The sequence below is a fragment of the Ochotona curzoniae genome, unplaced genomic scaffold, assembly GCF_017591425.1.
Source record: "Ochotona curzoniae isolate NIBS_2020 unplaced genomic scaffold, NIBS_Ocur_1.0 contig_1482, whole genome shotgun sequence".
Classification (NCBI taxonomy): domain Eukaryota; kingdom Metazoa; phylum Chordata; class Mammalia; order Lagomorpha; family Ochotonidae; genus Ochotona; species Ochotona curzoniae.
This window is the reverse complement of record NW_024465100.1, coordinates 1,058,128-1,080,110: the sequence shown is the minus strand read 5'-3', so window position 1 is coordinate 1,080,110 and position 21,983 is coordinate 1,058,128. Positions and strand designations below refer to the sequence as shown.

General features: G+C 50.4%; 1 protein-coding gene and 1 long non-coding RNA gene across 5 annotated transcripts in view; one reads left to right on the top strand and one right to left on the bottom strand.

The window, feature by feature from the left end:
• Positions 1–18,950, top strand: part of DUSP16 (dual specificity phosphatase 16) — a 70,384-nt gene extending 51,434 nt beyond the window's left edge. For all 4 annotated transcript variants that reach the window (XM_040966994.1, XM_040967003.1, XM_040967020.1 and 1 more), the window contains 4 exons: positions 2,605–2,768; positions 13,128–13,287; positions 15,114–15,237; positions 17,370–18,950. In XM_040966994.1, the coding sequence (XP_040822928.1) occupies positions 2,605–2,768; positions 13,128–13,287; positions 15,114–15,237; positions 17,370–18,534 (1,613 nt within the window). In that variant the 3' untranslated portion in view covers positions 18,535–18,950. The remainder of the gene's footprint in view (positions 1–2,604; positions 2,769–13,127; positions 13,288–15,113; positions 15,238–17,369) is intronic.
• On the bottom strand, positions 14,721–21,678 carry LOC121147222. The gene is made up of 6 exons (XR_005882351.1): positions 21,400–21,678; positions 20,961–21,232; positions 20,670–20,799; positions 20,390–20,533; positions 19,227–19,471; positions 14,721–15,192 (listed from the first exon to the last, which is right to left on the bottom strand). It is a non-coding gene; the product is annotated as an uncharacterized LOC121147222 (long non-coding RNA).
• Between the last annotated feature and the right edge of the window lie 305 nt (positions 21,679–21,983).

The following is a 21,983-nucleotide window of genomic DNA, read 5'->3' as shown; positions in this document are numbered from 1 at the left end:
GGTTCCCAAAGCTTTGGGCCGTCCTCGACTGCTTTCCCGGGCCACAGGCAGGGAGCTGGAAGGGAAGTGGGGCTGCCGGGATTAGAACCGGCGCCCATATGGGATCCCGGGCTTGCAAGGCGAGGACCTTAACCACTTGCACCACCGCGCCGGGCTCAGATGTTAAAATTTAAAGTCACGCAGTTAAATTATAATGAAAATAGTCAATCATTGTGTTGGTTAGATATAAGATAAAACATGATATACTCTCCAGTGTTTATTAGAAGGATCACCTTGAGGGACTGTTGCCATAAATAATAACTACTGTGCAGTTAGACTGAAAAGAAACAAGCAGTGATTAAAAAATACACTGAACATTGTGTCCCAGCATTGGCTGGTTCCCTTTTTGAAATTGTGGATTACATTTGCAGAAATTCTCCTGGCCTCCGTTTCAGTAGTTACGGTGATTCTCTAACATTTCTCTGTGAATTCAGCTAGCTATGAATAGATTTCGGGGGAATTCCACAGTCAGCTATGTTTGGAAGAGTGTGTTTGACTCAAATCAGCCATGCGATTTCTTTGCGGCACCCTTGGGCCAGGACTGCCAGGGCGACGTGACGGGCGCTGTTGCCTTGACTCTTCGGGCCTGTCCCTGCCTGTCGGCGTCCGGCCCCCCGCACTGGGGGAATATGGCAGAGCTGCTTTCCCCTGGTGGCTCGGGGGTGGGGGAAGGGTCTTGGGGGAAGCTGGGTCCTGAGTGTTCAGTCCCTGGACTGGAACGCCGGTGCCTGACAAATGCTGTGTGCCTGCTGTGTGCCAGGCCTGTGGCACTGAAGCCTTGTTACCCAGTCCTCTCAAGAACTCTGTAGGGGAGTGACGTCATGATCCTCTTTCTGTGGATAAGGAAACTAAGAGCTGGGGGGGGTTAAGTGACTCGACCACAGCCTCGTGGTCATGGGAGCTTGTGTGTGTGCCGTGACCTCCAGCGTAGGGTGGGCGTTCCGGGATGAGGGAGCACAAGGGACTGGGAAGTAAATGATTTGGAAATGCTGACTGCACAAGTGTAGGTGCCGTCGGCCCCTGCTCGCTCCCAGGAAGATTTCAGGCTTTTACCATGGATCTACCTTCTTTGTCCGTTGGGTTACCATAAGAACCTCAGTTAGCTTAAGAACTTTGAGTTTGAGGGGAAAAAATGCCTACATTAAATTGGAGACCAGGCTTGCACTCAAGAGTATGCTGTGAAAGTGATGTGTTTGTCGTCAGTAGCGTCTGCCGCCGTAGCTTGCTGCGTCGTGGACCCTGTGCGGGGCGTGGCTGGAGGAGCAGGAATCCCCTGAGCTGTGCTTGAGTTGAACATAATGGGAGTGTGATAATAAGGGCCAGCTTCTTCCCCCTCTCCCTTGCCTGCTTTTCCAGAAGTTTTCAAAGGCTCCTCTGTGCATCTTCAAGTGGGGGCAGGTCTATTAGGATGTTAACTCAAGCAGAAAAACATAATGTTAGTGATTCTTAGGGTCCTGTTTAAGGCTCAGTTAAAGAGGTGGTAGAAGTGGAATTGTATGATTTTGTAAAAAGATAACATGTTGTTTTTAAAATTAGGATCATTTAAAAAATCTGTAGATATCTGCTGCGAGTCAACTCTTGGTTCCTGAGCTGGTCTGAGTGAGTAGTGAGGGTTTGGATTGTAAAGAATGTATCTGAGAACTTACCAGAATCTGTTCAGTTTCTGGGTTTGGACATGGAGAGCAAAGAATATTTAGATTGAACACTGCAGGGAGACCGTGTTTGTTTTTTCCTTTTCCTAGCAGATGGGAAGGGACCTCCTCTGTTACCCCATTTCTCTCCATGAAGTGATAGCGCGACTGTGACTTCATGAAGGTCAGGGAGTAGATCATCAGAAAGCCAGCCCTGGGAAAGTCCTGAGTTCCTCGGAGTCCAGGAGCCTTGCCACAGGCTTTAGTGCACATGCCCCAGGTAATTAGGGTCTGTCAGCACTTCTCCATGGTGCTTAGCAAAACGAACAGGACGGCTCCAGAAATCAGAAGTAATCATGGAAATCTGGACTCGCTGCCCAGAAGAATCTCAAGAACTTGATAGAGAAAATATTTGTAAGGGTCAGTGTGATTTTTGATACCTTTGAAAATAAAAATCCACATAATGGGGAGATTTAAAATTTTTTCTAAAAAGAAGTTTTAACATGATCAATTTTGTTTTAGAGATATAACATTTGGCCTCAGGTCACATGTTCAATATGCCTATTTTGCTTCTGTGAATAATTGTCTTGGTTTCTTGTGACTGACCTTAAATTCTTCTTTGTGTACCATTCTCTACAAAAAATAAACAAAAAAAAAGTGTGTGTGCAGATCCGTGGAGGCAGAGAGACCGGCGGGGAGAGGAGTCCCTGTGGCGCCGACCAGGCGTACCCTCCCCGTGGCGCCCCGGAAGCTGGTCCTGGGTTGGAGTTCTGTCAGATGTAACATCAGTGGCTCTGGAAAGGAATTCATTTGCAGCACTATTCACTTTGATCTGTGGTTCTGATTTTTCTGGTTTAAACTGTTGAGCCGAGCAGTTCACAGGCGACTGATTTATACTTCATGCACAGCATAACTTTAAAATGTTTGTCCTCAGGTGGGTTTGCCGAGTTCTCGCGTTGTTTCCCTGGCCTCTGTGAAGGAAAATCCGCTCTAGTCCCCACCTGCATTTCTCAGCCTTGCTTACCTGTTGCCAACATTGGGCCAACACGAATTCTTCCCAATCTTTATCTCGGCTGCCAGCGAGATGTCCTCAACAAGGTGGGTGCTTTGAAAATGTCCTTCATTGCTGGGTTTATTGGTGGCAGCTGGAGACACAGAAGTTTCCCTTGTCTGTTATTTTAAACGCATCACAGTCACAAAAAGAGAAGGACACCATTCTTGGCGTAACTCCCCAGTTACTAGTTGCATTATCTGTAGGTGTCATTTTTTCATGTTGCTTACTGACACAGGATATCTAACTCGTCATTGCATTTGTTTGCTCTGCATGGGTCCAAGAGGCAGATTTATTTATTTGTTTGAAAGGCAAAATCCGAGAGAGAGAGGAGAAAGGGAATATGAATATGAACGTGGATCTTGCCCTTGCTGGTTCACTCCTTAAGTGGCTGTAGCAGCCAGAGCCAGGCCAAAGCCAGGGGCCCAGAATTCTGTCGGAGTCTAACACCTGAGTGGTGTTGGCCCGAGGACTTGGCCATCGCCTGCTGCTTTCCCAGGCACATTAGCACAAGTTGGATTGAAAGTGGAGCAGCTCAGATTTGAACTGACGCTCCAGTACGCGATGCCGCTGTCGGAAGCAGCAGCTTCAAGCACTGTGCTACAGCATTGGCTCCAAGAGTTTTCAGAAGTTTAGCCTTATTTTTAGGAATTGTCCTATTGTGGTAATTGGGCATGACCAGGAAGGTTAGTACTTTCTAAATAATTCCACAGTTGAAATGTAGTTAGTATGCTGGGAAGGGACTCAGGCTGTAGTTGGATTGAGGAGTCTTCGGTGTGACTTCTGGCTGGAGGAGTGGAGAGGACTGGTAAAAGGTTGGGCAAACAGAAGCCTCGTGGGTGCACTGCTGTGTGTAAAGCCTGCTGAAGTAGTTTGGCTGGGAAAGAGCTGGGAGGAGGATGGAATTTTGCTGCAGCAGTGTGGGCTGTGATGAGCCCGGTGTGCCCTTAGCAGAGGCGCCCTGGCGCTGCGTGTAACCGTGATGGACGGCAGACTGACTTCCCGGTGTGCAGGGGTACGCCTCCTCACCAGTAGTGCTGCTCTGCCTGGAAAAGCGATTCTTCTCTACAAGCTCTTAATTTGCATCACCATTGACTGAGCAAGCTGAGATTTTCATCAACTATTGGTGATTCCTAAGTGTCACTTATCTATGTGAAAGGCAATATCCCTTAACATTTTCTTCTTGAATGACTAGAAGAATTGCATAACAGGAAATACATTTCCAGATTTGCTTTAGTTTACTGGGTAGTAATGAAGCATATGTTTTAGTTCTCAAATTTCCTGTCTCATCAAAATTTTGGGGAGATTTGATAGCTGATATCTTTACTGAGGCTTCCTGAAGGGGTCACAGTGCCTTAGAAATAGTGAACTGTGTTACAGAAAGCAAAATTAATTTCCAAAGCTCACATGCATTCCTGGAGCAGAGATGGAGGTGGTTCATGTAATCTTCAGCTCAAAAGAAAATGATCCACAAGGCAGGTTTTCTCACATCCCCAGTGACACCACTCAGTGCTGGTTCAAGTCCTGGCTGCGCAACTTCCTGTCCAGCTTCTGCTCCTGGGCCTGGGAGGTCACAGCTGATGCTCAAGGAGTTCCTGCCATCCATGTGGGAGACCTGGATGGAGTTCCTGGCTTCTTCCTGGCCCCAGTCCTAGCTTTGCTACCATTTGGGGAGTAAACATGCAAATGAAATCAATCTGTGTGTGTGTGTGTCTGTGTGTGACTCTGCCTTTTAAATGAATCCTTAAATTAAATAAATGAAAATACAAAATTTCTAGCCAAGGATCTTGTTTAACTTGATAAACCTTAACCAGTCAGCTAACAGGTAAGTCCACCAATCATTATATTATAGATCACTTTTGTTACTTTGGACATTAAGTGAAATGGCACATTTTGTTCTATAGCTGTTCATGAACACTCATAAACCAGAACATGCAATCGAGGATGGGAAAATGGGAGTTTTCTGTTTTCCACTGATTTCTAAACATGTACCTAGCAGGACATATGTAAATACCCTGAGAGGAAAAGTTTACAGGAGGAGAGGGGATTACGGAAGCCCATGGGATAGCAGCGTGGGCAGGGAGAAGACCATTACCAAGCAATTTAAAGAGGAGGTGTAGATTAATGTCATGAAGAACAAGAATGCACTGCAGGCTGGAGCACAGGAGTAGAAGCGTGTTCTCTGACCCCTAGACTCGTCACTGACCAGAACCCTGCTGTGGAAGGGAGTTTTAGAAAGCGTTTAGTCAGCCACTTTCAACTTGTAAATAAGGAAACAAACCAGTATTCCAGAAATGTCACATGAATTCCCCCACGTTACCCAGCGGGTTTTACAGCCAGATTGGCATGTTTTTCACCACAAATACCAGTATCTTATGGCTGAACTCCTGGGTTTCAATATCGGAAGAGAAATAATATACTGCTTCTTAAATCCCTCCAAAGATGTGGATTTTGTAACCTTCTTAATAGTTCCTTCCTTCTATTGTAGTTCAAATGTTGACTTCAAAAAAAACTTAGCTATTTTTATTTGGAAGGCAGATTTATAGAGAGAAGGAGAGGCAGAGAATGAGAGATCTTTCATCTGCTGGTTCACTCCCCAAATGGCTGCAATGGCCAGAGCTGAGCCTATCTAAAGCCAGGAGTCAGGAGTTTCTCCCACGTGGATGCAGAGGCCCAAGAACTTGGTCCATCCTTCGTTGTTTTTCCAGCCACAACCAGGGAGTTGAATCGGAAGTGGAGGAGCAGGGACATAAACCAGTGCCCATATTGGATGTCTGCACTGCAGGTGGAAGATTAGCTTGCTAGGCTATTGTGCCAACCCCAAAAGTTGACTTTTCTTTTCTTTTTTTAAGATTTATTTATTTTTATTGGAAAGGCAGATATACAGAGAGGAGGAGAGACAGAGAGAAAGATCTTCCATCCAATGATTCACTCCCCAAGTGACCGCAACGGCTGGTGCTGTGCTGATCCGAAACCGTGAGCCAGGAACTTCCTCCAAGTCTCCCACATAGGTGCAGGGTCCCAAGGCTTTGGGCTGCCCTTGACTGCTTTCCCAGGCCACAAGCAGGGAGCTGGATGGGAAGTAGAGCTGCCAGGATTAGAACCTGTGCCTAATTGGGATCCCAGCAGATTCAAGGTGAGGACTTTAACTGCTAGGCCACCTTGCCAAGTCCAGAAGTTGACTTTTCTAAAAGCAGCAATTAAAAGGCAACACTTTTATTAATCTTTTTAAAGTAAATGCTAACAGAATAGGTTAAATCTGTTGAAACCTGTCAGAGAAATTTTCTCAGGTCATGATGATTTCTATTTAAAATGCTAGGTTTGCTATGCTCTTGAATTTTACCCTCCAAAAGGATTATGCTATAGGTTGACCCTTAGCTAAGTCACTTTTTGAAAACTGTGTCATTGGCTGTAAGACTGGGCAGCAGTTGAAATCCACAGGACTCTTGGGCTTTCCTGTGCAAACACATGCTGTGTCAAGAGCTGTCCCGCTAGTTGTGATCCAGCTGTTCCGCCTATGGACCTGGGAACGTAGTAGAAGATGGCCCAGTTGCTGGGGCCCTGCAGCCACGTGGGAGACCTGGAGGAAGCATCTAGAGGTGATTTAAGGGACAGAGGGGATGTTTGGGAGTGGTATGTGTATTTTATGCCATTATGTATTAAAAACTTGAGCATGTCAAAGTTTTGATCTGGGCCCGGCATCGTAGCCTAGCGGCTAAAGACCTCGCCTTGCACACACCTGGATCCCATATGGGGTCTGGTTCTAATCCTGGTGGTCCCTCTTCCTATCCAGGCCCCTGCATGTAGCCTGAGAAAGTAGTTGAAGACAGCCCAAAGCTTTAGGCCCCTGCACCCGCATGGGAGACCAGGGGGAAGTTCCTGGCTTCTGCCTTTGGATCGGCTCAGTTCTGGCCATTGCAGCTACTTGGGGAGTGAATCATTGGACGAAAGACTTTCCTCTCTGTATATTTGCCTTTCAAATAAAAAGTTTTGGTCTGGTGTGGGGTGGGGGTCCTGGATGAAGCCTTCACGGATCTATGAAATAGTGACTTTCATCTAAGCCTTAGACGATGACGGGTCCTCTCAGAATGTCTCCCTTTGGCTTCACTCCTGATGCTTTCTGTCTGATGCACTGCACTCGTCAGACACCTCTTGGCATCACCAGCATCGAGCAGCTGCCTTCTCTGCTGCTTGGTCGTTTTTTCCCTCCCTCGGAACGCTGCTGCCTTGCGTCCCAGAGCAGCCCTGCATAGTACCTGAGTGCGCAGTCAGCCAGAGGTGATGGTTTTCCAAAATAAATAGTTACAGCCTACTCTGTAACCAGTGCAACTCACGTGTAAACAGTTCACCAAGGCCCTAAAATTGTTTAAGTAAACATGCCTGCTAAGAATTTTCCTCATGCTGTTTGTTTATCCATTATTTACCCAGAAAATTCTGTCTTAATTTTGAGAAAACTGTGGTAGAGTACTCATTTCACAAATTATGAAATGAAGGAGTGTAAATTCATGTCATTTTACCATAATTTATAAAGTGAAACCCTGTACAGAGAACACAGGAAGGTTCTCTATCACAAGAGGCTAATAAGGTAGGGGTTCCGATTTTGTTCATTTTAAGGATAAGAGTTTACTCTTTCCACGAATTTGTGCTGAGCCTCTTCTCTGTTCCAGTGTTCAAAGTAAAGAAATAATATATAGCAATCTCTATTTTAAAAACGCATTTGTTTATTTTTATTGGAAAGGTTTGTTTACAGAAAGAAGGAGAGACAGAGAGACCTTCCGTCTGTTGGGTCACTCCCCAAATGGCCGCAGTGGCCAGAGCTGAGCTGATCTGAAGCCAGGAGCTTGCAGGTCTCCCATGCGGGTGCAGGGTCCCAAGCATTTGAGCCATCCTTTACTGCTTTTCCAGGCCACAAGTAGGGAGCAGGATGGGAAGTGGAGCAGCTGGGATGCGACTCGGCACCCAGTCGGGATGCTGGTGCTTACAGGCTGAGAATTAGCCAGTGGAGCCATCATGCTGGCCCCAGCATAATCTGTTTTTTATTACCTGTTTCCTATCATGAGAGGTGCAGTGAGAAAATAGAATGAGGGGCAAAGAATGTGTATAAGGATAAAGGTTGTAATTCAATGAGTGGTGAAAGTATACCTCACTGAGATAGACATTTGAACAAGCACTGGGCGGTCAAAGAGTGAGTGGACCGTGGACTGTGGAGGAAGAGTAGTGCGGCAGAAGCGGCTGCCTGTTCAAAGACCAGAGTGTATCTGCTGTGATAAAGGAAAGGGAAGAGACCAGGGTGACCGAGGCAGAGGGAGCGTGAGGCCTCAAGCAGGTGTCATGGGAGATGTTACAGTGCTGTAAAGATGTTCGCTTGCACTCAGACACAGGAAGGTTCTGAGTGGGGGAGTAACATCATTTGCTTTCTGTATTATTAGGATCACATTAGATCCCAGGTTGAAGATAGTTGTATTCCCTACAGGATGGAAGATAGAAGGTAACACAGTAGTGGGTGGGCATTAGGTGAGACGGGTTTGGATTCTGTGTGTGTTTAAAGGCGCAGGCAATAGGGATTCTGGATGGATAAATGGTGGGGACTGTGAAAAAGGTATCAAGGAGTTGACCTTAACGGGACAGAGAAGCCAGTGCGAAGAACCAAGTTTAAAATGGCTGTTACACTTCCAGGTGGACACGTGGAATGGGCAGATGGGTCTATGTTGGAAGTTCCCTGAAGGAGGGCAAGTCTGCATGTGGAGGACATTACCGTATAGTCTTTGAGACTGGATAGGACTGTTAGGACAGTACAGACGGAGAAATAAAGGACCAAGCTATAGGGCTTTCCAGTTTTCAAAATCTGAAGCGTTAGGGAAGAAACCAACCAGGAATATTTTGGAGTAAACACTGAGGCGGGAGGAGATTGAATGACCATGTCAGTCCAGGAAACAAGTGAACGAAGCGGTTTTCAGGAGGAGGGAGCTAGCAAGTGTGCCACAGGGTTCTGTCAGCCGAGAAGAGCGAAGACCGCAGACTGGCTGTTGGGCATAGCAGCGTGAGGACCCTTGATGTGCCAGCAGCTTGAGCAAAGCGCGAGCGCCAAAGCCTGAATGAAACACGTTCTGGAGGTAATGGAAGCGGAGCAACTGGAGACACGCGCTAAGACGCGCTTTCAAGGAACCGTGCTAAGAGGACAAATAAGGCAGAAGTGGGGAAGAAGTGGCAGGTGAGAGAGGATGTTTCTGAACTGGGAGGAATGATGGCTTGGTTGCCTTCTGGTAGGAAAGATGATCTAGTGAGCAGAAAACTGCAGGAAAGCCGGGAGTGGGGGCGCTAGCTAGGTCCACAGCCGTGAATAAAAGGCCTGGGCTTACTGAGCAAGCGGAGACCTTGACCTTAGCAGCCTGGGCAATTCAAGGCTAAGAGCCAAAGGGAAAGTCGCGTTTATAGCTGCAGGTGATAAAGGAGAAAGGGTGGTGGAGTAAGCTTTGCAGCTGCTCCCATCTTCCTGCGTGTTAGGAAACAAGCCCATCCGTTGGCTGAGAGTGAGGATCAGTGGGAATTGGGAGAATTTGAAGAAAAGGGGAAATGTGTGGGCTGGCACAAACAAGAGGAGGCAAGTGAATGGACTGGGGGGACAGTGATTACTGAGTAAGGTCAGATAGCATTGTGGAGGGTGGAGAACTGGGTTAACTAGGATTGTAGTCTTGCTGATTGTGAGGCGATAAGGGGCAAAGGAAGGGAGGGGTTGTAATGACTGGTTAGCAAGGCAGACAGGAAGATGAGGGACCGAGAGGACTGGGTACCCTCACCAGATCCCAGGAAGTTGGGAGGTTTCCATAAGAGTGTGCTGGGCAGGGAGGGGTCGTAGAGAGGGACATAGAAAACGCAGTGTGGGAGGCTGTGGTTCCTGGCAATGAGGGGGGCTGGATCCCTCAGGGTGAGCGGCCGAGGGGAGGAGCTGCAAGGTCGGAGGAGGAGAAAGCACGTGCTAGCCCACTGCGTACCAGGTCGGCTCTGTTTTCAGCAGCGGAGGAAAGGGCTCTCTAGACACTTGAAGACTATGGCGTTTAATGATGGGAGAGTAAATATTTAGTTCTGTGTGTTTTATCCAGCAAGCTGAAATAAAACTTGTATAAATATCTCTCCATAGTTTAGTATAAAAAAAAGGGGGGAGGCACTGGCATCCATCTGCGAATAAAAAGCCATTATGCCACAAAACAAGTAAACTCATTCTTCTTAATTGTAGCTTTGCCTCAGTTATACCCATAGGAACATCATCACACTGCCCTCCTAGGTGCATTCATCAGAAACAAGAAAAAAGAGTAAGGAAGCAAAGGAGAGTCGTATTGTTGTGTGAAACTTGAGAAGCCTTGCTGACGTCAGGGGAGATGCCAAGCCCGTGTCCTCACAGGGGCTGCCTGTGGCATGGTGGCAGAGGGCTCCTGGCATCGGCATGGGAACCTGCCCATTTGGCTTGTTAGGATTATGATGTACATTAATTCAAATAACTGATGAACTAGGAATAAGGGAAGAAAGGTGTTTGGCTGTGAACTAAGTTAAATGTTTTCGGAAAGGAAGGTTACTTTATGAGATTTATTTCAGTAAAGGAGGGCAGATACTGGAGAGCAGAACGCGTTTGTGTTTGAAGACTACTTTTCACTGGCTGTGATAATTTGGAAATGTTTGGCAACTTTGCTGGTGAAGATTAAAAGAGGATCGGTTTGGGGACGTGGTATTGTGGGCTAAGCGTCCTCCTGTAGTGCCAACATCTCAGATGGGAGCAGGTTCAAGTCCTGTCTGCCCCACTTCTGATCCAGGGAGAGCAGCGGAGGATGGATCAGGCCCTAGGGCCTCTAACCTCACGTGGGAGACCCAGAAGAGGCTTCAGGTTCCTGGCTTCAGTCCAGCCCACTTCTAGCCACTGCAGCCATTTGGGGAGTGAACTAGTGGATAGAAGATTCTGCTTCTCCTTTATCTCTAAATTGGCCTTTTAAATAACTATAAACCTTTTTAAAGAGAGGGTATGCTTAAGAGCCTAGGCTGGCAACCTCTCTAGAGCGGGCACTCGGTGAATGCACCGGCTGTGCCATGTGCTCTTATGTTACCAGTCGATTCCAGCTGAAGTGCTCAACATTTTCTGTTGTAGGTTGCCATTTCTGTGTTGTTGGCCACATGTCTGCAGTACACGTTTGTTATGGGAAAGTCCAGTCTGATGATGTGTATTGACTGGCAGCCTGATTAGCACTTGAAATCTTTATCTTTTTATTATGTGTTGTAAATGATACCAGGGTCACCTGGTTCTCAGAAGCTTCTGTGAAGTCATCAACATCGTGTTGGGTGGAAAAAGATATTACTTTTAATTTATTACATCAGCAGTACTGTTGGTGGGCAGGAGAAATACAAGGAATCTTCCAAAATTCATGGAAGGGGCGGACTGTGAAAGAACTCCATTTTTTTCCCCACAAACTTTTGGCAGAACCCTCGCCTTACATAATTCCTTTCTTTAAGGATCGGAGGGAAGAAGGCCACTGTCAAAATCGGCTTTAACTCCTGTGGCCCACTTCTGTTCTTCCCCGGAAGTAGATCCGTGCCCTTCGGTTGATCAGGTGCTACTAGACAAAGTGTAGAAACCAGATGTAACTTTTGGTACAAGCATGACAGATTAAATCAGATCTCCGCAGCCTGATCGTTCAGCCAACGGAGACACAGGACAGCAGGAGGCTTGGGCCCTGGCACAGGCCAAGTGGTGTTCAGTCTAATGACGAGCCCACCCAGTTCTAGAAGCGGCTTATCGTCATCACAGAGGTGAGAGAGTGTTGCTTACGCAGCCTGCAGTTACGCTGGCCGCCTTTCCCATGAAATAAATTTACTGTGCCAAATGTGCTATGTGCAGAGAGGAGGGGACTGGCATGTTTTAGGAAGGTAAGCAAGAAAATTACCACTAGTCACTTGGCTGGACAAGATTGGTAAAGCAAGTAGCATTCCAAGAGAAGGAAGAAAAGGGCAGAATTCCTTAGAGAATTGTTTCAGGCTTACAACGTCTGCAGGGAGGCAGCTATAAGATGACTAAATGAAGCAGGCTGTAGAGATTTGCCTGGTGGGGATGTCAGTCGCATTGAATGAAAATCCGTACCTGGTGCTCCAGGCAAAAAAACAAGGCAAAACGAAGCGGACTGGACTGAGTGCAGGATACCATCCTCGGCTTCACTGCTTAGCAAGGGAGGCAGGAATTGGCTGTTAATGTTACCACATCATGGTAGGCGGTTAATTAAATGATGTGAACAAAGACTTTGGAAGCACAGAAAATGAAACGGTTAATTTATGTGCCAGTAGGAAGCATTAGGTGATGTTAAACCAAGTAGGAAGAGCAGAAAGACTGACGGGAACTGATAGGACGTTCTGCACACAGGAATGGTGTGAACGCAGTGAATGCACCGGGGAGTCTGTGCAGCAGCAGGAGGAGGTGAGGCACAGGGAAGGGAAAAGCAGAGGACCAAGCACTTGGCCCATGCCTACCTATAAAAAAAGATTAGTTGTTCAGAATACAGAGAGGGATTGGCGCAAGTCCGGCCATTGCGGCCACATGGGGAGTGAATCATCAGACAGATCTTCCTCTCTGTCTCTCCTCTCTGTACATCTGACTTTCCAATAAAAATAAATCAGTAAATAAATATAAATACACTAAGAGTGCCCCTGTGACTTTTTGGTTATTTTGGTAAAGATTGACTGCTGAGAGGTGAATGGGCACAGAGTGGCACTAAAGGACGGATTTGGTAGCCCTGGATGGGGACTTTGGAAGTGAAAGCAGCCACAAATGAGCTTACTTTTTGCTTAACTGCCTAAGTGGATGTTGTTACCTCAGCTCAAATGTAATAACAGAGAAACAGACAAGGAAGAAAGGATGTGTTTGGTTCTGACATTTTGAATTTGAAGGGGCTGTGGTAGCTATTCTCAGTAGTTGGAAATACGGGTTGAAAACGTAGGAGTAAGTGGACACATACACACACGCCCACACACACACACACGCGCACACGCACACACGCCCACAGCCACCATCAGCATGGGGTAAGGACTCCAGGGCATCAGCAGGTACCGCCTTCCAAGAGAAGGTCTGCAGGGACGAGACCAACGTGGAGAACCGTCCTTGTGTTCAGGGTGGGGACAGTTCTCTATAAACTGTCACTGCATCTTGTGTTGTTAGTCCACTTCTCTGTCACTCATGTTGCATCTTAAACCCTTTTGTTCCTGAAAATGGATTTGCTCTGAAGCAGAGCCTGCTCTTACTCTGCTCGGTTGAGGATTTCACGGATGTGAAGGTACTCTTCTATTGCAAGGAAACTGGTCACGTTTGTCATTACACTTCACTCTTCAAAAACAGCCGTCTGAGTACGCCCTTAGTGACTGCTCTTCCCTCCTAGGAGCTTATGCAGCAGAATGGCATCTGCTACGTGTTAAATGCTAGCAACACCTGTCCCAAGCCAGACTTCATCCCCGATTCGCATTTCCTGCGGGTGCCTGTGAATGACAGCTTCTGTGAGAAAATCTTACCATGGCTGGACAAATCTGTAGATTTCATTGGTAAGTAGTTGATGTTCTGTCGCCATTCTTTGGACTATAGTCTCATGGATAAGCCTGCGCACCCATCCTTCCCCCTTTTTTCTTCAGAGAAAAGGAGGTGATTTCAGGTATTTCAAAAGCCTAGGAATGGCACATGTTGCTGCTTCCTCATTTGGTCTGCCCAGGTGTGCCATGCTGTTGCTGGGGGACTGGCCTTGGGAGGCTCTAGGTAATATTTAACACCTCCAAGGTTAAGTCTGCTAGGATCTATGATTATGTCACTGCAAGTGCTTAAAAACTGGCTAGGGCCTGGCCTGGTAGCCTAGCAGCTAAAGTCCTCACCTTGAACGTGCCAGGATCTCATATGGGCCCTGCTTCCCATCTTGTGGTCTGGGAAAGCAGTCAAGGACCCTGCACCCGCGTGGGAGACCGGAAAAATACCCTGGCTCCTGGCTTTGGATTGGCGCAGCTCCAGCATTTGCAGCTGCTTGGGGAGTGAATCATTGGACGGAATATCTTCCTCCCTGTCTCTCCTCCTCTCTGCATATCTGCCTTTCCAACAAAATAAATACATCTTTCTAAAAAAAAGAAAAAAGGCTAAGATTTTCAGGTTAAACCCTCTCACCTCACATTTTTTTCAAAGCTCACAGAAAAATCTGGAACCTTTGAATTGGAAAGATTTAGAGAGGAGAGAAAGATATTCCATCCTCTGGTCCACTTCCCAAGTGACTGCAATAACTGGAGCTGAGCCCATCTGAAGCCAGTCTCCCCCATGGCACAGCACTGATGAAAATGTTGGCTGCCTCCAGGGAGCACGGAAGCTCCTCCCCTCCCACACAGAAGCTGGGTACCTCTGCACAAGGACAGTTGGGGAGCACTGCTCTTTGCTTCTGCAAAGTATGGATGAGTTTTTCTGCCATGATACCGCCTGGGTGTCAAGGAAGGGGTATGTTACCTGGATGCCCCTCAGACCAACCCTGTCAGCCTGATCAATGTTCTCTTCTTGATTTCAGCAAATAAAGTAGAACAGTTTACGACTTAGGGAATGACGAGGAAAAGAGGCTGTCTGAATTTCAGCTTGTTTTTTTTTTTAAAGATTTATTTTATTTTTATTGGAAAGGCAGATATACAGAGAGGAGAGATAGAGAGGAAGATCTTCCGTCCGATGATTCACTCCCCAAGTGAGCGCAACGGCCGATGCCAATCCGAAGCCAGGAGCCTCTTCTGGGTCTCCCACGCGGGTGCAGGGTCCCAAAGTCTTGGGCCGTCCTTGACTGCTTTCCCGGGCCACAAGCAGGGAGCTGGATGGGAAGTGGAGCTGCTGGGATTAGAACCGGCATCCATATGGGCTCCCGGTGCGTTCAAGGCGAGGACTTTAGCTGCTAGGCCATGGTGCCGGGCCTGCCACATCCTTTTGAAATAAGAAAAAAAGAAAAAGCTTTTTAAAGATTTTATAATAAGGGAAAAATTTTTAAGTGTCATGGGAATACAATTTTCATAAAGTCAGTGGATTAGCTGTGTTTTCGGATGACTCTTCATATACTTCTATTTCTGAAATTTTCCACATCAAAAAAAAATCACGTGGCCACCATATAGGATTCACACTCAGGAAACATTACTGAAATAACACTTGGCGAGAAGTGCTGAGGGGAGATGTGGGCAGCGTGAGTCAGTAACAAGTTACTCATCCTTGCCTGCCTTCCTTGTCCTGTGCGCCACTGGTTTGTATTCTCATTAGAATACTGCAAGGGTTAATTACGTAAGTAAATGTTTGTGTGGAAGCTTCCAGATGGAGACCCTAAGTTCGCCGCTGTCAGTCACTTACCTGGAATTTCTGACTTGCGCAGAGAAAGCAAAAGCCTCCAACGGGTGTGTCCTCGTGCACTGCTTGGCTGGGATCTCTCGCTCTGCCACCATTGCCATAGCCTACATCATGAAGAGGATGGACATGTCGCTGGACGAAGCTTACAGGTGAGAATGGGAACATGTCACATGTAACTGGCTGTGTGTCACATGTGCTCACATGATGAGACAGGAAGGTGGGCACACTGCTGCCTGAGGAATGGTTTTTACTGGTGTCAGATGGGGGGAAGATGCAGGTCTATTATTAAGCACTGGTTCTGCCCATTCATGTGCCAGGTTCATCCTGTTACTGAGGGCACAGGAAGTACAGGCAGAGCTGTCTGCTAAGCAGCTTTCTGGCTGTGCTTGTAGCCGTTCCCGTTTCTAACTTGGTGTTGCTGTGGAGCAGCAGCCGCCTGCATTAATTGTTAAAGATTTAATTTTTATTTTTATTGGAAAGACAGATACCCAGAGAGGAGGACAGAGACAAAGATCTACCCGATGATTCACTCCCCAAGGGCCACAAAGGCTGGAGTTGCGCCGATCCAAAGCCTGGACTTTCTTCTGGGTCTCCCGTGCAGGTGCAGGGTCCTTAGGCTTTGGGCCGTCCTCCACTGCTTTCCCAGGCCATAAGCAGGGAGCTGGAAGGGAAGTGGGGCAGCTAGGATTAGAACCAGCATCCATATGGGATCCCGGTGTGTGCGAGGTGAGGACTTTAGCTGCTAAGCTACCACGTGGTGCCCTCACCTTGTTTCCTTAAAACAGCAAGCAAGGCAGCAGTGCTTCTGGGGCTGGACTTGTGCTTGGAAAGCGTAAGACTCAGCCCTGATCGGGGAGAGGTGTTTAGAGTTCATGTGACCAAGAAACAAGATGACATGGAGCAAGCCTCTCTTCATAGTTGGACTTTTGTCTCAAATTGGAAAAATTGGGAGGAATTGCAACTCCCCACCCCCCAGCTTCTCCCTGGAGGCAGCAGGCAGGACGGCCAGGGGCCTTGCGGCTGCTGTGTCTGCCCTCACTCGCTGTCCTCCCCGGCTGCTCTGCTGGGGTCTCCTCCATCCTCCAGAACCCTCAGGAAAGGGCAAGGGTGCCTAGCTCAGGGTGCCAAGCCTGTGAGGGCCCTCTGGTCCCACGGAGGGTTCAGCCCGTTAGTTTGTTAATTTGCTCTAGGTGGCTTGATTTCCATGGAGATTATTTTGCATTTTTCTTGTTCTTGACACTGATGCAAATTTCCCGTGCTCTACTGCTGCATCCTGTGGGGAGGACCCAGGGGCCTCTGAGGCAGCTGCTGCCCCCTCCAGGCGGCTGTGTTGCTACAACAGATGTGCTTTAGTTTTGATCCCTTGGTGAATCTTTCTTCAAAATGGTTCCAAAAGGCACCTTGGGCTGGCATAGCAGCTTTAACACTCTGATCCTCTGCCTGCCAGCGTATGGGTACCAGCCCATGTCTTGGCTGCCCCGCTTCCCATCCAGCTCCTGCCTGTGGCCTGGGAAAGCAGTCGGGGATGGCACAAAGCTTGGGGACCCGGCACCTAGCTTTAGACCAGCCCAGTCCTGGCTGTTGCAGCCATCTGGGAAGTGAACCAGTGGCTAGAGGACATCGTGCCCTCTCTCTTCCTCCGTAACTGTCTTCCCAAGAAAAATCTTTTAGAAAAAGGCTGTAATCTTAGGTAAACCTGGTTGTGCATCCCAGGGTCTTCATTTAGCACCTGTGGACTGGGGACCTTGTGTACCGGGGTAATGGGGCTGTCCACCCCCACCTGTGTGCAGCAGTTCTGAGGCCGAGAGGCGGCAAGGCTTTAGTGGAACGGGGCTGCTTGGTAGCTGAACATTGGCTCGGGCTGTGCACAAGGAGGAGCCCAGAGCTGTGTGCTGATCCTTGTCCATGTGCCAGCGCTCCTCAGAAGTGCTTCTGGGGAAGCAGAGGACCGCGGTGGACCACGGGCATAGGAGACCCCCCTGGCGATAGTGCTGCTGTGTTGCAAGGGTGTGGGGTGGGGAGAGAGGCCTGCCTTGGGCCCTTGAAAGTCAAGAGGCTGCAACTCGAGCTCAGTCAGCCTGGCCAGCTTTGTGCTAGAAAGACACCCCTGTACCCCAGCCAGGCCAGAGGCCCTGGGATCTGCCACCCGAGCCGGCCCGAGCTTTTGAGCTGCTCGACTCCCAGGGCTCGTGGTGGAGGTTTCTCGGCCGGTGCCCTAGCCTTTATTCCCTTTCTAAGTAACTTATGTAAGATTGAGGGTTGATTTTCTTCCCCTTCACAGATTTGTGAAAGAAAAAAGACCTACTATCTCTCCCAACTTCAACTTTCTGGGCCAGCTCCTGGACTATGAGAAGAAGATTAAAGATCAGCCTGGGGCGCTGGTGCCCAGGAGTGCCATCATGCTGCCACACGCAGAGAAGTCCAGCGAGCCTGGCCCTGCTGCCTCTGAGGGGGGTCGGCCAAGGACGGGGGTCCCTACTGCCCCCTGTGCCAACTCCGCTACCTCAGAGGCAGCAGGGCTGGGGCCCATGCCACCTGCCTGCGGGCCCGGCCTGCCGCCTGGCCTGCAGGACGACAGCCTGCTGGTCCAGGCCCTCAATGGGCTCCACCTGCCCTCAGACAAGCTGGAAGACAGCAGTAAGCTCAAGCGGTCCTTCTCTCTGGACATCAAGTCAGTGACGTGTTCGGCCAGCACGGCCTCCTTGCACAGCTTCTCCTCCGAAGATGCTCTGGAATACTTAAAGCCTTCCGCGACTCTGGATGGGACCAACAAACTCTGCCAGTTCTCGCCCGTGCAGGAGGTATCGGAGCAGACTCCCGAGAACAGCCCGGACAAGGAAGAGGCTAGAGTCCCCCAGAAGCCGCAGCCTCCCTGGCCTGCGGAGAGCCAGAACCTGCGGCTGCACGCAGTGCGTGGCAGTGGCACCCCGCCGAGGGCTCGCGTGGCCCCTCTGCACCGCACCGGGAGCGTGGAGGACAATCTCCACCCTGGCTTCCTCTGGGGAACCCCCACCAGCCAGCAGCACCTTACCACGTCGGCCGCTGGTCTGGGCCTCAAGGGCTGGCACTCTGACATCTTGGCCCCTCAGACCTCGAGCCCTGCCTTGCCCAACAGCTGGTATTTCAGCACTGAGTCCTCTCACTTCTACTCTGCCACCGCCCTCTATGGAGGCAGTACCAGCTGCTCTGCCTACAGCTGTAGCCAGCTGCCCACAGGCAGTGACCAGGTCTACTCTGTGCGCAGGCGCCAGAAGCCCAGTGACCGAGTGGACTCCCGGAGGAGCTGGCACGAGGAGAGCTCCTTTGAGAAGCAGTTTAAGCGCAGAAGCTGCCAGATGGAATTTGGAGAGAGTATCAGGTCTGAGAACAGGTCGCGCGAGGAGCTGGGCAAGGTGGGCAGCCAGTCGAGCTTCTCCGGCAGCATGGAGATCATTGAGGTCTCGTGAGCAGACAGGCCTGCGAGACTGCTCCTGGTGACTTTGGTTCACAGAAAAATTCCCTGTAAATCTGAAATACATATATGTACAGACATATCTATTTTTGGAAAATGGAGCTATGGTGTAAAAGCAAACAGTGGGTCCGCACAGTTCCCTCTCACCATGTGCACGGGTGAGGTGAGCAAGCGGAAGGGGTCGCTCGCCTCCCCTCTGTGCAGCAGGTGGATTCTCTGACTTGCACGTCCTTCCGAGCAGAGCGCGTGCGCTCAGTGGCAGAGGCCAGCACCCCCTGCTGCTTCCGCACTGTGCTACAGCAATCTCAGACACTGCTCTGTGCAGCCTTCCACTGTGCACCTTAGCGCCAACTGAGCCAGCTTGTGGGTCGGATGGGCAGACCCTCCCGGGGCAGAACCCGACGGGAACCCGAGAAACGAACAGTCAAGCCCGAGCCTCACGTCCACACTCGCCTGATGCGGAGCGGTGGGAGCACCGTTCCACTGGAGGGACCAGGATCCACTTTAGAGCAAACCCAGTACCTCAGACAGCCGTGGCGGGGCCTGCACCGCTCCCAGCTCTGCCCGCTGTCCTCGGGCGCTGGGGAGAGGTGGGTAGCTAGGCACACTTCCAGACCAGTTCCAGCTGTCTGTGCACAGAAGCCCGTGGGACCTGCTGGGAGGTAGTTAGCTTTGTTTTCTTCTCACCTCAGAGAAGGGGAGCCACGTAGGATTCAGCTCAGCCAGGAACCTGGCAGTATCGTGATTCAAGCCGAGGATGGAGGCGCAACGAGTCTCCCTCCCGCTACAAATCGAAGAATTGTGTAAAACGGGATTGTTGATCCTTGAAATAAAGATTAACATGGTTGAACCCAAATGTGGATTTCTTTGAGTTGGTGGCAGCCGCCCCTTTGAGTTCTCAGCTGAAGTGGATGCGTCTCATTCCCAGGTCCCTGCAAGTTTGTAGAAAGAGAACAGAATGTTAGCGCTGACTACCCAGGGCGGGCGGTCAGGGTGGCAGAGGGAAGTGGCAGCCCGCTCTTCTTGGTGGCTCTTTCCCCTTAGCCTGTGACCAGGGGGCGCCTGCACAACTTCCTCAAGACAGTCCATGTGACTAGGGCGGAGAAGGGCCCGCAGTGAGCGAGGGCACAGGAGGTGGCAGCTGTGCTTGGCAGGGACCGCTCCCTGCGGCCGTGACCCACAGTCACGGTGTGGGCTGAGCCCGGCCGAGCACAGGGGGCAGTGAGAACGGGCACACAGCGATTGTGGCTGTCTGCCTCCCCGCTTCCTGGCCCGCTTATCAGCCACGGTCCGGTCCTCCTTTGAAGCCGCAACCCACGTCAGCATTTTCTCCCTGCGGCGAGGTCGGGGCGGGTGCTGTCCTGTCGTCGCCTACTCTACTGTCGCCAGTGGCTGGCTCCCAGCTCAGGGTCTGCACTGAGGAAATGGACAGGTCTCTAGACTGGGACTTGATGTTTCCTATGGCGATCCCTAAGACCAGCACAGCATGGCACACTGGTCACGTACACGCTTCCTAGGCATGACTGACCATGCGCAGGTGACACGCCGTCAACACATGACAGGCACGTGCGGTCACCCCATTGGGAAAGCTCGGAGTGACGTGAGTTCTAGATGACATGAGGTTCAATCTGATGTCATCCCGCACCGTCAGGGTTGCACATGCCGCGTGGGTTAGAGCTCACCACCCAACAGGATCCGAGACGTGAAAGCAACAGCTCCGCGGTTCACACATTTCCGGCGGAGGTGAGCAGCTCGGCTTGAGCAAGCTCTGTGGGCATGAGTCGGCCTTGTTCCGGGGGGTCTCTCTCATTGCCCTGTGGTCCCAGCTGCTGCCCGTGGTCCTCACTTACACACATTGCAGTCCCTGGCATCCTGGCAGTGCTTGCTGTGAGGGCAGGGGGAGCCCTGGGGCCCACGGGCGCGTGCTCCACACATCGGCGACTGAGCACGCAGCGAGGTGTCCATGTGAGAAATGCCAGAAGCGGTTTAGGAACCTGTTAGCCGAAGAGAATGTATAAATGTTTAATAAGAAAAGAAGGCTTTCAGGGTAAGTCAAGCCAATGAATGGTTAAATTGTGCCTTTCTTGATGTGTCATGTATGTTAATATGAAATAAAATCAAAATTGGTACCTGTTTATCAGAGAGAGCTGAAGCCTGGCTGGGGTCAGGCCCGTCCGCGCTGCCCGAGGAGGGGCGGGGGCCCTGCTGCTGGGGCAACGCTCAGGATTGGACCAGGAGAGCTAGCACCGGAAGAGGCATCCTAGGCAAGAAGAGATGGGAATGGGAATAAAAGGAATGCAGAGCCAAGCAGCTTGCAGGCCCTGGAGGCCTGAGGTCGGGGTGACTGTGGGAGGCCCAGCCAGCCCCTGCTCATGGCCTAGGGAGCTTGGCCGTGGGCTGGAGGGCTGCTCAGGAACTTACACTCTCACACCGGGGCTGCAGCCACGGGGCAAGTGAGGAGGTGCAGAAATAAGTAACCTTGGGCACTTTTCTGAGTCTTGCATGTATCCATGGAAGAGCGCAGGCAGTGAGCTGCGGCAGCCTTGGGGCCCATCCATCCCCTGCAGGGCATTAGGCTTGGCTGGATCTAAATTTAGTGTTGCAGAATCAACTGGAGGATCCCAGCACTGTCTTGCTGTAGTTTAGGTACTGATGCCAAGTTACGTGTATGTGATAACAAGTGTTCCTTTCAGCTGTAGTGGCAACACCAGAATTCCTTCAGGCTCCCACCCCACAGGAGGGCCACAATGTGAGCATGCAGGAGCAGTGTCCCGGGTTAGGGGGTGGGGGACTGGGGAAGGTCAGGGCAGAGGTCTTCGTCAGGGGATGGTGACGGTTTCAAAGAATAAACTGAAAGCACCTGGTTAGGCCACTGCTTGCGACATCCGCATGTGCTCTACTCCTGACGTCAGCTTCCGGCCAGCAGAGGATGGACAAGGAGGTCCTGGCTCCCAGACATGTGGAACTTGAACCAGCATCAGATGCGAGGGCTTCCCAGCCTCTCAAAGAAGTTTATTTAAAGTTTTTGAAAACACTTGGTTTGTTACACCAGCTTTTGGCACAAAGCATGCCTCAAGGAGGAAGAATTAATTGGATCTTCAGTCGATGCCGCCAGGTCACACACAGACCTTGGGAAGGCCCAGCAGCAATCCCGGGCAAGGAGCAGGGCGAGGGGCGAGGGGCAGGGGGGCAGGCGCCAGGGTGAGGGGCAGGGGGGCAGGCGCAAGGGTGAGGGGCAGGGAGGACAGTGCTAGGGTGAGGGGAGGGGGCTAGGGTGAGGGGCGAGGGGCAGGGCCAGGGTGAGGGGCAGGGGGCAGGGCCAGGGTGAGGGGCAGGGCCAGGGTGAGGGGCAGGGGGGACAGGGCGAGGGGCAGGGGGGACAGTGCCAGGGTGAGGGGAGGGGGCTAGGGTGAGGGGCGAGGGGCAGGGCCAGGGTGAGGGGCA